This window comes from Carassius auratus, chromosome 38 (assembly GCF_003368295.1).
Source record: "Carassius auratus strain Wakin chromosome 38, ASM336829v1, whole genome shotgun sequence".
NCBI lineage: Eukaryota > Metazoa > Chordata > Actinopteri > Cypriniformes > Cyprinidae > Carassius > Carassius auratus.
The window spans coordinates 10,558,927-10,574,018 of NC_039280.1; the positions used below are offsets into that span (position 1 = coordinate 10,558,927).

Here is a 15,092-nt window from a genome sequence, read left to right on the forward strand (position 1 = left end):
CAACCAACCGAGAGAACCACAGCCTTATGAGGATTGTCAAGCAAAATTGATTCAAGAATTTGAGTGAACTTCACAAGGAGTGGACTGAGGCTGAGGTCAAGGCACACAGACGTGTCAAGAAATTTGGCTACAGTTGTCGTATTCCTCTTGTTAAGCCACTCCTGAACTACAGACAACGTCAGAGGCATCTTACCTGTGCTAAGGAGAAGAAGAACTGGACTCTTGCCCAGTGATCTAAATTCCTCTCTTCAGATGATAGCAAGTTTTGTATTTCATTTGGAAACCAAGGTCCTAGAGTCTGGAGGAAGAGTGGAGAAGCTCATAGCCCAAGTTGCTTGAAGTCCAGTGTTAAGTTTCCACAGTCTGTGATGATTTGGAGTGCAATGTCATCTGTTGTTGGTCCCTTGTGTTTTTTGAAAAAAGTCACTTCATCCGTTTACCAAGAAATTTTAGAGCACTTCATGCTTCCTTCTGCTGACCAGCTTTTTGAAGATGCTGATTTCATTTTCCAGCAGGATTTGTCACCTGCCCACACTGCCAAAAGCACCAAAAGTTGGTTAAATGACCATGGTGTTGGCGTGCTTGACTGGCCAGCAAACTCCAGAGCTGAACCAGAGCTGAACCCCATGGAGAATCTATTGGGGTATTGTCAAGAGGAAAATGAGAAACAAGAGACCAAAAAAGGCAGATGAGCTAAAGGCCACTGTCAAAGAAACCTTGGCTTCCATACCACCTCAGCAGTGCCACAAACAGATCACCTCCATGCCACGCTGAATTAAAGAAGTAATTAAAGCAAAAGGAGCCCCTACCAAGTATTGAGTACATGTACAGTTAATGAACATACTTTCCAGAAGGCCAACAATTCACTAAAAATGGTCTTATGGTCTTATTAAGTATTCTAATTTGTTAAGATTTTTTGTGAAGGGTTTTTGTTGAATGTGAGCCAAAATCATCACATTTAAAAGAACCAAAGACTTAAACTACTTCAGTCTATTTGCATTGAAATTATATAATACACAAGTTTCACATACTGAAATAAATAAACTTTTCCACGACATTATAATTTATTGAGATGCACCTGTATGTTAAATTTAACTGCATGGCTTTTTTTTGTGATTTGATGAGTATCTGATTAAATAAATTCATTTTCTAAAACATCTGCTATCTGAGTTTTTCCATACATTTCCATGCAAATATGTCAGTTACCATGTGTTGCTCCATATCTAGAGAAATCATCACACATTCTTCAGGACAGATTTACACAGTCTTTGCTTTAGTCAAACAATATCTCAAATAAATTAACCAAGCAATTTATTGTCTATGGCCAGGAGTCAGGTTTTAATTTTTTTATATGACTTTCCCTAAAAGAAATAAAATATTCTCACAGAATTCTGAATTCCCAACATACAGGTAATTAAAATATCTTACCACTTACAAACTGGAAATACAAATAATTGATATGTCTATTCATTTATGATAACAGCTCACTGGAAATCATTGAGGCACCTTCCACAAACCTAAGAACAACCACATTAATATTTATAGAGCTATAATAACAGTTTAGAAAGCACTGGCTTTGCCAGAAAGCACAGTCGTTTGCCATTACCAAGAAAGTGGCAGCAGAAATGTGATAAACCAGGACTGTTTATTGCCAAATATCTCACTGTAGAAATATAGGATCACATATTACTTGTTACATAAACTTTTACAATCACCCAAATAAAAGAACTAATTCACTAAGCTGATGACAGACAAGTAGGCTATTACTTCTAACCTTCAGATGCAGCAATTCCTATAACGGAGCAATCTACTGTGCATTTGCAAATCATGTTGCAATAAATTTTAATAGCCGTTATTTCATGCACGACAAGGAGTTGTGATAGCCGTAACCAGTGTTCCCTGATTCAGTAATCACAGACCAGTAAATATACTGTAGATCATAGAAAGCATAAGGGCTGATATTTGCGTGTACTGTACACAATTTAACCGGTAATAACATGCAGCTCATCCCTCCTTGATATTTTCACAGCAAAAGCACAAGTGCTACTTTTCCCAGTTTTTTACCTGCCTTCTCATGTGCAGAGCTGAAATAATATTCTGGGCCTCTAGGCGCTCCACATGCATCTCTTCAGCAGGAAATTATTAAACTTCTTTTTGAGGTGTATGTCGTACATCTGTTTTATTCAACGAGGGAGTTCTGCATGAAAAATTCCATTTCAATAATTAGTTCACCTCAGAAATGTCAAGTCAGCGATGTAAGCGAGCCCATTGTTAAAAAACAATTACAGCCGTGGTGAGAACCTTGCTTTGAAATACTGCGAGTGAAGCCTTTTTCGCAACATTCTATTCTGCACCTTGAATTGGCTTTTGCCATGTGAAGTGGTGTGTGATTGTGTGTGTAAGAGGTTTACTGCGATACTATCCGAGACACTCAAGGGCTTCTTTCACAGCAATTGACCCTTTTCATTTATTTATCCACAGTGAGCTGGTTGTGACCTTAGAAGGCATTCTGTATGCTTTTTAATTGGGTTAGCACATTAAAACAGTATATTAAGAGAACTGTGAGGCAGTTAAAGGGTTAGTTTACCCCAGAATTAAAAATCTGTCATCAGTTTTTTTTTTCTTGTGTCATTCAAAGCCTGCAAAACTTTACTTCATCTTCAAAATACAAATAAAAATCTTTTGAATTCACATTTAAAGAATGCACTGTATATATATTTATGTAAATAAATTTACTGGCACTTTACTTTGTGTAGAGTGCTGGAACTGAGAACAGTTCAAACCTTTACCTTAAAATGTTAAACCTAATTGGGAACTTAAAATTTGGGGGCTCGTCCGGGATCAAAATAATTATTGTTCTCAAACACATTTCCCCTGTCTGCCATTGGTCAAAACAAACAGATAGCCCCGCCCCAAATTAACACCATTGGCTGAGACCCTGTTTCTATGCTGGGCTGGTCAGGATAATCAAACAAAACAATGTTTGAATAACACCACAGAGCCTCAGTGTTTACACTTTTCAGCATACTCAGGCTAAAATTAGCTTACATGCCCTCCGCACATTAAGCTGGGATAAGAATAAGTATTTTAACATCAAACAACATAGAAACAATGGCCAATGGATAAGAAAAGCTAGAAAATTACAAATCATCAAGCAGCTTTGAACATATTATTTTGAAATGTTACAGCCGTCTAGTTTTCTACTTAGCCACATTCAAATATCTGTTTATTTTGTGGGAGGAAGAGGGGCGTCAGCTCATAGAGGAGTGTCTGACTGGTTTGTAGAAGAGTGAAGAGCCCTCTGAGAAAGCACTTGTGATCTTTGAGTAAAGCTGTTGTGCTCAGAGGGAGAGGAGGAGGCAGTCTGGCACGGCTCAGCTGATATACATAAGAGCTGTGATTAACTGGATTCAAATCCTCACCAACAAAAAGAGCAGAACGCTGCCACACAACAGTGGATATTCATGTGTCTTTCATTTTATACATCTGAAACCTGGATGACAGTTTAAATCTGTGTAAAAGCAGACGGCAAATTAATATAAAAAAACTCAAATCAGACTATTTTTACTGAACACATATCTCTGACTGCAACATTTCAAAATAATAAGTTCAAAGCCGCTTGTTGATTACACACACTATACAGTATCTGTCATTCTTTAATGAAAAGTGGAAGGACATATTATTTGTAAGGGTTTGGATAAAATATCCATGGCAAAAAAAGAAAAACCTAATTAATATCTTATTAATAATACATACATATTATATTTACATATTTAATATCTACATGTATCAAAAACTACCCATAAACCATTTCCCCCCAATATTATAAATGGACTATTGTTTTTTTTATATATATATATATAACTGCATTTAATATTCAAAACGTTAAATACATTATGGTACTTCAGTAAAAACATTTATTTGACTATAGTATTTCATTATTTATAAACTTTCACATGATTGTTTGATATTACTGAAATATAACTATTCTGCTGTTATGTTAATCACACAAATGTAATATGATTCAGAAAAATATTGAATCTTAGAAATGATTCTTACCAAAGAAATGTGAATAAGTAATGCAAGATCAAATTTTCAGATTCAGATCAATCTCTATGTGTTAATATATAAAATATAGAAACAAGATACAGCTGTACATACACTTTTATAAGCACTTGTATATATTTCCACAAATATACATGCACATTCTGGAATTCTCAAAGTCTAGGTAAGAATCCAGAGGTTGAGGATTGGCAAGGTTAGATTTTGAAAGCTATACAATATGTTCCTAGTGAACGTCTCATTTCTTAGTCCTCTTTCCTCCACCTGCCTACCCCAGACCCAATTACTCAGAAATATGTCCACGTTTTCCATGTCCCCCGTAATACAGAGGCTCTCCAGCAGAACTCAATTCACGTTGGTAATGAGTCTGTACTCAAACATTTCCCCATGCAGACAGACCAATCTGCCACAGCGCTGCACATATAGGGCTTTTGCATTAGGCAAAAGCTCTGAGGGAATCGAATCCATGAGATATTGCTTTTTTCATTAGGTTGGAGTTTGACGTTCACTTGGTTGAAAATTTGCAAAAATAACCTTGTGCACACCTGGGTACAAAAAGTCTGCAATGTGTAGGTGCTTTCCTACAAATCAGCAAAAGCTTCCATTATTGTTTACTAATAATCATCATCATGACCATCATCAATAATTATAATACTGGTAATGGTAGTCAGAGACTCTGACACAGACAACAGCTAATCAAGTGAGCAGATGCTTTTCTTTTTGAACCACATGGCTTGTATTTACAGCATGCCAGCATGTAGACTAACATTTGAGGGCATTTAATCTGTCAGAATGTATTCTGTCTTCACTGATTCATTCAACATTTGGTAAATAGAAAGGCCATTCATTGTACATTTCCCTCAGTGAATCTGATTTAAGGATTCATAAACCTTTTTTTCTGACAAGCCTTCTATTTTGTGAGTGTGTGTAAGCATAACTTTCAATACTTTTTTCCTAAGAATTTCTTTTTTTGGACACAAACTCAACTCAAAATGTTTCTATCTCAGTAGTTCTTCAAACAAAACTAAAACACTTGCAGTATACACTTTGAAAAAATCCATTGTCATTAAAAACGCTTAATCTTGACTTACGTAGTCATCATATGATTTGTGCGTGGCCTGCAGTAGCGGGGCTCTGTATCCAGGGGTCCCTGCAGTTCCTCTGGCCCGGGGTGCAGACACTCCCCTGGCTAGTGTGGGGGTTTGGACAGAGGTGCGTGTTCCCCCAGTTCCTCTGGGTGCTGCTGCTCCTCGTCCAGGTGGAGGGGGTGCAGCTGACCCCCCTCGACCTCTAAAGACATAAAGACAAAATATATGATATAATATATAATAGAAATATATTATTTTTTTCTTATTTTATTTAGTTTTTATGAAAACATATATTATATTATATTATATTATATTATATTATATTATATTATATTATATTATATTATATTATATTATATTATAAATTTATTAAGTTTTTTAACAAAGCATAATTGTTGCTTTTATGTTGTTAATTGCTTATTTTAGTATATTTTTATGGATTTAATATTAAAATAAAATGCCAAAAATATTGATAAACCAACTTTCCAATTATGACAATAATTAAACTTAATTTAAACTGTTTGTTTATGTATACATTAAGCTTAATGTATAAGAATTTTGATTCATATGAATAATGTAAGGCATTTACATTGTACAGTATTGATTTTCTTAGGCGCTTCAATTAAAGTGCTAATTTAATAGTATATAGCACAAAACCTTTTCAGAATTGTTTGATATTGCTGTGATATAACTCTTCTGTATAGACACATACCAAAGGCTTGATGCAGTGGCAGCTCTATGCAAAATTAGTGCAGCACAACGCCAGTGTTTACAGATTAGCATTTTGTGTGAAGTCATCTGCTGCAGTGCTATAATAGTGGGTTGCTGTTAGCTGGTGTTTTCATCACCGACAGCCTATTAAAGCCATGTGAACCATAATGCCAGTGATTCATAAGGTTAGACAGCAGTGTTTTCAAAGATATTCCAATATTCATTGCCTCAGCTATTTTCTTTCTTTGCACTGCTCTGGTTCCGCACTGTAAGAGTGGCAGTGAAGCATGGCATCAAGAATCAGTCTGTAGAACACATTGTTTCATTCAGTGCCATGAGAGACTGCTTTATTTTGCTCCCGTGTGCTGCTATTGTGGAATCAAGGGGTGAAGTTGTCCAATTCTGGAGTCATTTTCAACCTGATTACTGTTGCAGCATGGCAGATGGAGCTGGCAGCACTGGTCAGTGGCAGATGTTTCGGTCTGTCCAGTTCTACATTTTGTCCATCTAAATCCAAAGATCCTACAGAGAATAATGGCCTCATCAGTGTTGTTGTTTTTGCCATGCTGATTTGTGGTAATGACTTCTCAGGGCACATCAAGGGGAAGAGGCGCTTTATAGGTTTATCCGCCAGGAACGGTAAACAGAAAGATCATATTTTGAATCTATTATTACTACCTGAGGTAATGCAAGCTGTCGTTGTTTTTGGAGAATCCGAGAGGGATCTTCAGAGGCTCAAGCGAGCCAGAACAAGTGCAGTGTGAAATGTATGAAATAAACATTAAAGGTATAAATAATGGATGAAGGTATATATAAGTTCTGCTTTTGATGAGAACAATTAAAGCTTCACCTGCTAACCTGATTAATAACACTGAGCCTCAGGGCACTTTCATGATCCAACAGTGCACAGATGTTTGGCAGTGAAAATTGGGCCTCTGTTAGAGTTGTTAACAGTTAGAGTGAACTTGGATGACTTCGTTTTCATTTTTTACTTTTACATTTTTGTCCTTTCCTACCTAGTATCAGCTTCATTAGCTTCAGATGTCTACCCTATTATGGTTTACCTTGTTACCTGAGCCTGAGCTTTTCTGATAGACAGACCTTTTATCCTACTGATTAGACTAAAAATAATTTTCTCAAAGCGAGAATATACAAGAAATATTCAAAAACCTCTTGCTTTGTGTTCCACGCAAGAAAAAAAGTCATCCGGATTTGGAATGACATGAAGGTGAATAAATGATGGCATACTTGGCTGAGCTATTCCTTTAAGTTCAGAGGGTGGTGTGGTGAAGCTACTGTACCGGGTGGAGGCTGTGGAGGTCAGACGTAAGCTTCGACCTCTTGCGGTTCTTCCTCGGCTTGGGTCATCTGAGCCATTTAAGTAGGAGAGCTCACGAAGTTGCTCCTGCCTGATCTCATCATTGTAATCCTGTGGACAGAAAAAAAAACAGCAAACCTGACATAAACATACATTTCTATACAAATGTGAATGTGTTGTATTTGCATCTCATCTGACATGCTTTTACAAAAAGAACTGATCCAGTTGGATGTACATCTTCATCTGATCCAGCGTCAAAGCAGCTGAGTTTTAAATACATTGCCAGACCACCAGAATGTTGGCAGGGAATCTTAAATATACTGCCAGAAAGTTTTGCTGACTTCAAACAAACAAAAAAAAGATAAAAAGAAATCTGTTTTAGCTTTGTTTTCAGATGTGGAGGACAAGAAAATTTTTTGCATACATACTGACAAAAAGGCGCCATATGTCACAGACTCATAACTTTACGGAACGTGATGTACACGTATCTTTCATTTAGAGTAAAGGAAAGGATAGAGGCAGGAGAAAAATAGAGTGCTGGCTTATTAACTTTGTTTGACATCAGCTATTAGTGCATTGTTGTGAAGAACAATTCCACTTTCTGCATTTATTAAGTCCCTTTTTCATTTGATCGAACATGACAGGGCCCTGGATCACAAGGACTATTACAGAGCGGATAGCGCTTATTTTATTATCATGTCACTGCCACAGGCAGATAAACAGAGCCTTATTTCCACCAGCCATTATTTCCCTTCCTGTTTGGCACAACAGGGTACAGGCAAATATCAGACATGGCAGCTAGAAGAGAGTGGCCTTTCCATTGCTCACCAATCATTAATGATTGCATTGCTGAGATTTTGAGAATTTTTTTGGAATACAGTCTCCTAATCTTGTCAATGTTGCTTTAATTTTATCAAAGAATGTTGTAATGAGCATGCAAAATACTATTACAATTTAAAATAAAACTTAATATATTTTGAAATGTAATTTATTCCTGTGATCGCAAAGCTGAATTTTCTGCAGGCATTATTGCAGTCTTAAGTATCACACGATCCTTCAGAAATTTGGAGCTTATTATTATTAATGTTAAAAACAGGTCTGCTACTTAATATTTCTCCATTTATTCCATAATGGATAGAAAGTTCAAACAATGGCATTTATCTGAAAGAGAAATCTTCAATAACATTATAAATCTCTTTGCTGTTACCTTTTGATCAACTAAATTCATCCTCGATGAATAAAAGTATTCACTTTCTTCAAAAAAGATCCCAAACATAATGCATTTATTAAAACACTACATAAATATCCATCGATTACAGTGCTAATAGGTGAAACTTTTGCAAATAATGTCGAAAGGTGGTAGGTGTGTCAGGTTCTTGTATCAGCGCTGTTGCCTGGACAGCCCATGTTGTGGTTTAAACTATCTGACTGATTCCTTGGCTTGAGAAATGAGGCTAACACATGGACAGACAGAAATGTATTTTATACTGATCAGATTTAATGAGCATTCTGATGGACTCATTATTTAGAGTGTCTTGAGGTAAAGCTAATTATGTTCTGAATTAGATTTAATAACAGCGATTATGCATTGATTCAGGATATAAACAGGGAGACTTAGAAACACCAGGCCAAATTGTGTCCAGCAAGCCTGTCAGGCTAAAAAAGAAAAAAAAGAAAATAAAAAAATTCTTGCTTTTGCTTTAGAATCCCCATATGAGTCTGTACATCCACTCTGTATTAATGGTATATATTAGACTTCCTCCGGCAAAATCTAGCCAGTTTCCTTCTTAATGAGACTACAGTCAATACATGTACATTACTGCTGCTGAGGAGAGCCCACTCACTCCTACTTAAGATGCTGCGCTTTGCATGAATCACTCTTTTCCTTTGGCAGTGTGTGAGATTGTATAATCGTATTCACATAATGGGCTTTCTGTAGGCTTTATCAACAAAGGTTTAGGCCTATCAGTAGTCCAGTTGCAAAGGCGTTTTGTTTGTTTTTAGTTTTTTTGAAAGACATATTTATTGTATGTTAACCATCCTAATCTGGAATTACAAGATTCATTCAATGGAATTTTACAATTCATAGTGCAATTTAATCCAGAGCTTGAGATAATCTGCATGCAGCTTTATTTTACTGACAATGACAGATACATAAATCATTATCTCTATGCTCTCTTGTTTTAAAAAGAAACTACTTTTATTCAGGAAGTATGCACTAAACTGAATAAATATGATACTAAAGACATTTTATAATGTTACAAAATATTTCTATTTCAGATAAATGCTTTTAAACGTCACATCAAAGAATCCTGAAAAACAGTATCATAGCTTCCACAAAAATATTAAGCAGGACAACTGTTTCAAACCAATAAGATTTTTTTTTTCTTGAGCAGCAAATCAGCATATTGAACTGATTTCTGAGGGATCATGTGGCAATGAAAACTGGAGTAATGATGCTGAAAATTCAGCTTTGCCACCCAAGTAAAAAAAGTAATATATTTAAAAATAATTTATATCATACTAAGTATAGTTACAATATATTAACATATTTACTGACAGACAACTCGAGACTTACTGACTTACTGAAAATTATAATTCAACTTTATTTGGCTTACTACTTGTGCACAATCTAAAATGTGTTTTAATGTCAATTTTGATGAAGATTGTATGATCTCTGAATAATATTGGTCTTTAAATGCTAAATATTTAAGGTGCACATGAAGTGTACAATAGTTCCACTTTAGCACAATAAAATATACTAAGTATATCTTTAATTGTACTTCAGCCCTACATTAGCACAATTAAAGTGCATTAAGTACAAAATTAATTGTTCACATTTAGCAGACTTTACGTTTAGTATACTAAAAGTATAATTGCAGGTTATTTTATTAAGTAAATAAATATTAAAGTGTATTTGTAGTATACTACATTTAAGTATATTTATTTTCTGCTATGGCAACTCAGAAATAAATTACATTTTAAAATATATTCAAATAGAAAACAGTTGTTCTGAATTGTAAAAAATTTTTTTTTAATTCATATAAAAATAATAACTTTAATTCAATAAATACAGTCATGGTAACTATGAAAGATTTCTTTAAAAACATTACAAATATCTTACTAATGGTAGTGTATGGGGTTTGTTGGGAATTATTTGGAAGCCGAGTCTCCACAGCTTCCACTCTTCTGGGAAAGTTTTGCAGTAGCCATTTTCTCTAATCCGGACACAAGAGCATCACTAAGGACAGGTAATGTTGATGATTCAGGGGGTCTGGCTCTTAGTCTGTGTTCCAATTCATCTCAAATGTGTTCAATAGGAGTTGAGCTTGGTGCAGGTCAGTCAAGGTCTTCCAAACTTGAATCAGTAAAACATTTCCTAATAGACATTTCCTTGTACACTGTGCAATAGTGATGTGTGATGCTGGAACAGAAAATGGCTTCCCAAAACTATTGCAAGAAAGAAGCACACAATACACTAGAATGTAATGTGTGCAGTAGCATTAAGGTTTGTTTTTACTGGGATTAAGGGGCCAAGCAAAATCCTTTCATTAGAAAGGGGCCATAATGTCATGTCTCTACAAAACAAATGCTATGACATATTCACATGGCTGCCTAGATACTATTAACATTTCAAAGCGCACCATCTTGAGATGCCAGCACACTCCATTAATCCTGACAGGAATCAAGCTTTCTGACAAAGATAAATGAGTAGACCACTATAAACAAATTCAAAGATGGAAAGACGTCAAGACATTAGCTGCAAATCCTAATGAGCTGCCTTGCCGCCTACTGCCTGCACAGGAAGCTGCTTTTAAGGCAGAATCCTAACTGAAATGCATACGCACATTGCTGTCTTAGAATTTGGATAAAAAAGAAGGCATCATAATTATGTCAAGAGCATGTCTATGACATTTTAAAACACTTAAAGATATAGATTTGACACAGAGCTATTGAGATTGAAAACTCGTCTGCTTGGTATTCTGCAGTGGACTTAAAGATAAAACAGCAGGACATATGGAGGATATGACAAGTGATGCAAAGATGTGGCCCAAGAGGTTAAGAGCCTGCCTAATGCCCTTCCTCTCTGAGGCCAACAACTCATACTTACAGTTCATTCAGGCAATACATTTTGTTTTAGCAGTATGTGTGTTCCCTGGGAATTGAACCCACAACCTTTTACGCTGCTAACACAATGCTCTACCACTGAGCCACAGGAACATTAACTACCTTTTGAAAGCTCCATGCAGGAGCCTTTATTCTAACGTTACAAGTAAGCTAGTGTGTTTGCATTAGTGTTCAAAGGTTTATGGATAATCAAATATTTTAAAAATGTTTTTGAAAGTCTCACCAAGGATGCGTTTTTTGATCAAAAATACAGTCTGAACAGTAATATGGTGAAATATTATTGCAATTGAATACATTTATGTTTTAATATGTTTTGGATGGTTTATTGCTGAAGATTTTCAACATCCATTACTCTTCAATGTCACATGAGAATTCAGAAATCATTGTGATATGCTGATTTGGTGCTCAAAATTAAATACATGAATGAATGAATCTCACTATTTCTACTACTTTAAAATGTTCTTCTGCTTATTTATCTATTTAATTATTTGTTTGTATAGATTGAACACATTAATTTGAAATCTTTTAAAAGTTATATTATTTTAAGTCTTCTGAACTGCACTATACATATAGTCAATAAAGCAGAACTTCATGTTAAGCCATTTGCTTTTTTTGTTTTATTCCTAGGGTGTAATTAACGTGGATTTGCAGAATATATTATCAGAAACGAGCAGTTCTCTCCGTTTTTCGCCAATTCCAGTATATTAAACATCCAATTTTGTAAGGCAGATCTCCAACGTATATATTTAATCACATGCATAACTCTAATCTCTTTTTTTCCCCTACGCAATAAACATGAACAGATTTATGTATGCAGGAGAGCACTAGAGTTCAGTATTGGTTGGTGCACTCATCTCATCTTGGCTTCCAGCTCACCATCCCTCTGAAGGAATCCAACTGTATGAACTTACTGGAACAAGGAATTTCTTAATCTCCTCCAGGGCATGGCTCATGCGGGAATAGGCTTCTCCAGGTGGTGCGAAAACTTCAATTAAAACATGAAGATCGTTGCTCAAATGGGCATACTTCGCCTCTCCACTTTTCCTCAGCTCTTCCTCCTAGAGATGGAAAAATATCCAGTCAGGACTTCTGTGTGAAGAATTAATCATATCATTAATGAATTAAATAAATAGTACTTTTTTCCACCACCCCCAATCCACATTATGCAGATTTTGAACTGAGAGTGAACTGGAAAGGCATTAAAGGGATAGTTCACCCCAAAATAAATCCCCTCAGGTGGGACATTTTTTCAAATTATCTTTTTATCCCACAAAGAAAGGAAAGTCATACAGGTGTGACATGAAGGTGACAGAATAATCATTTTTAGGTGAACTATCCCTTTAAGAAAGAAGCTCTTTTTGAGGTGATGTTCTTTGAATGGATTTTGACAAAATGTCACAAATAATACTTTTTTAGCTCACATTTAATAATAATTCTCATAATGGCATAGGAAAATTGTGAACAATGGTACCATACAACACCCTTACTCTGTAACACAGATAACGGGTACATAGATACCGCAAATCATCATACTTAAATCTGCCCGAGAGCTTTTTATCAGAAATAAATTGACACTGTCACCTTTCTGATTTAACTCTGCCATCAAAAGAGCAGAAAAGGCTGATATTTCACAGAAGTATTCAGATTCTCGATTCTCTCTGATTGCTGAAGGTGTTCTGAGGCTCTTCAAAAACCTTAAAACTTCACAAAGCTTGTAATTACGGTAGCCAGCATTTCTGTCTAATGTTGATTGCCATTCGGCTGTGGCTTCTTCTTAAAGTCAGGAGGGCTTTGATGTAGGGCCCATTCACAGATGTCTGATCACTGATGTGGGCCCTTGTAGCCCCTTCAGCTTTAATAAACACTTATCGATGCCATCTCTCTCTAACAAGTCAAAGTGACCCAAGCACTTTTTCCATCATGCTTTGCATGGACGAAAGGTCAGGAGACACTTAAGCTTTCACAACATTTTTGAGAGGCGTAATCATATTTTGTGGGCTTTGTATATAGGCGCTGACGAATTGTGAAGATGTGATAATTTTGTCCGCAGACACAAATATATTCATGTAGGATTGTTTCCGGATTGACTTAATAACGGACAGACAAAAGGGGAAGCAGGAGACGGTGAAAAGTCTGCTGCCTCATTTGCAGTCCTCTGGAAAACCGTTCGTCAGATGACATTTGTTCTGTTTCAAGCCTGAAAGCTTTAACTTGCCTTTCATGTCAATCCATGAAGAAAATGTTCTGTTGTTTCAAAAGGTAGGTCTGTCTCCCAGGATGCATTTCAAAAGGCACTCAAGTAAGCATGTCTAAGTACAGCAGACTCCTCTTCAAATGTGACAAAATGAAGGGTTCCTCAAATGTATTCCCGGTAAAGTACAAATAGTGAATCTGACACTTATAAGCCTGACAGTTATCCAGCGCCCCTATGGAGTTAAAGAGCTCAGATTTGAAACATTCGAATAAAAGCTTATAAAGCGAAATAAAATCTATTCCTGAAACTCATGGAAACTGCACTGTGGGTTATAATAAAAGCTGCATTTCTTTTCCTTCCATAAAAAATTAAGGATATGAGTTAAATATTTCTTCTGTGTTTCCCCAGATTGAGATTTGCACTACATAAATTGTTGTTTTGCTTTGTGGTGAATGTAATGCCATTTTTTGATTCACTCAGTTTGCTGCCCTTGGACACAAGCTAGGGTATCATTCGAAATGCAATATTCTTTGCTTTGCTGATCCTTGGATGTAGAGATTCTGTTATATGAAGACCTCAGCAGGACTTTCAGATACTGCACAGACAAGTCTATAAAAGACACACGGCAGACTCTTAATTTCATATGTATAACAAACCTGTACCAGCTCAAGGTGACTCTTTATAATGGAATATGTTTGCATTAATGATTGCCTTTGGGATTTAAAACAATCCAACAGGCTCTTGTTTGAGTTCTGCCATAAATTTAACTAGATTTCAGACCATGGTTCATCCACATTGTTTAAAACAGTGTTATAAATTCTGGTGAACAGTGTGTTTGTAAAACTTCAAAAGGAACATTCTGCTTGTAGAAACTCCCAACATGGCTATTTGGAATCAGACAATGCATGTCCTGTCTCATTTCATTTGTACAACTTTTTAGCATGTAACAATGTAAGACAATAAACAAGAACAAGATATCGGCCTTGTTTGGTTTTGTGAAATGATTACAACAAAGACAGATTTTAGTAAAAACAATATGCATTATATGTTTAAATTAAAGACTGAGGGGGAATTCATTAGGAAAGGATTATACCCCTAAAAGCATCTTTTATTTGCATGCTATCTGCATTGCTTGAGCACGCAATTTACTTAAGAAATGATGTAAATCAGGTAATGGTAAAATTGGGGGTAGTGCTGTTTACACAATGCTGATATATAAATAGATGCAAGGCCACATACAGTATACTCAATATACAAGGACATTTGAAAATAAATCTAGTAAAAATAATTTCAATTTCATACAACCAGGTCATGTTGCAACAAATTGTTCTGACATCAGGTTTTGAGTAAATAATTCATGCTACTCAGCTAACTGTAAATGCATTACTTATTACACAAATAACGTTTCTGTTGACTTTGTGGAAATCTTATGATAACAAAGTTTAATTTTCATCATGGCGTTGTTGAAAAAGGAATTGTTTCATGTTATTGGTTAAACAACAATCAAGACGCACATCAACTGAATGCTATTAATATGCCAAGTCTCCATGCTTCACTTGTGCCTAACAACACCCTTTAACAAAATCGCTTT

At 35.7% G+C, this 15,092-nt stretch overlaps 1 protein-coding gene across 5 annotated transcripts in view; it reads right to left on the minus strand.

Moving 5' to 3' along the window:
• The window catches only part of khdrbs2 (KH domain containing, RNA binding, signal transduction associated 2), a 63,938-nt gene that overhangs the window by 14,157 nt on the left and 34,689 nt on the right, over window positions 1-15,092 (minus strand). For all 5 annotated transcript variants that reach the window (XR_003277771.1, XR_003277770.1, XR_003277772.1 and 2 more), the window contains exons 4-6: window positions 12,219-12,365; window positions 7,163-7,290; window positions 5,154-5,352 (exon numbers count right to left, since the gene is read on the minus strand). Coding sequence is in view for 2 of the 5 variants with exons in the window: in XM_026224028.1 (XP_026079813.1) it covers window positions 5,154-5,352; window positions 7,163-7,290; window positions 12,219-12,365 (474 nt within the window). In the remaining 3 variants the exon portion in view is untranslated. The remainder of the gene's footprint in view (window positions 1-5,153; window positions 5,353-7,162; window positions 7,291-12,218; window positions 12,366-15,092) is intronic.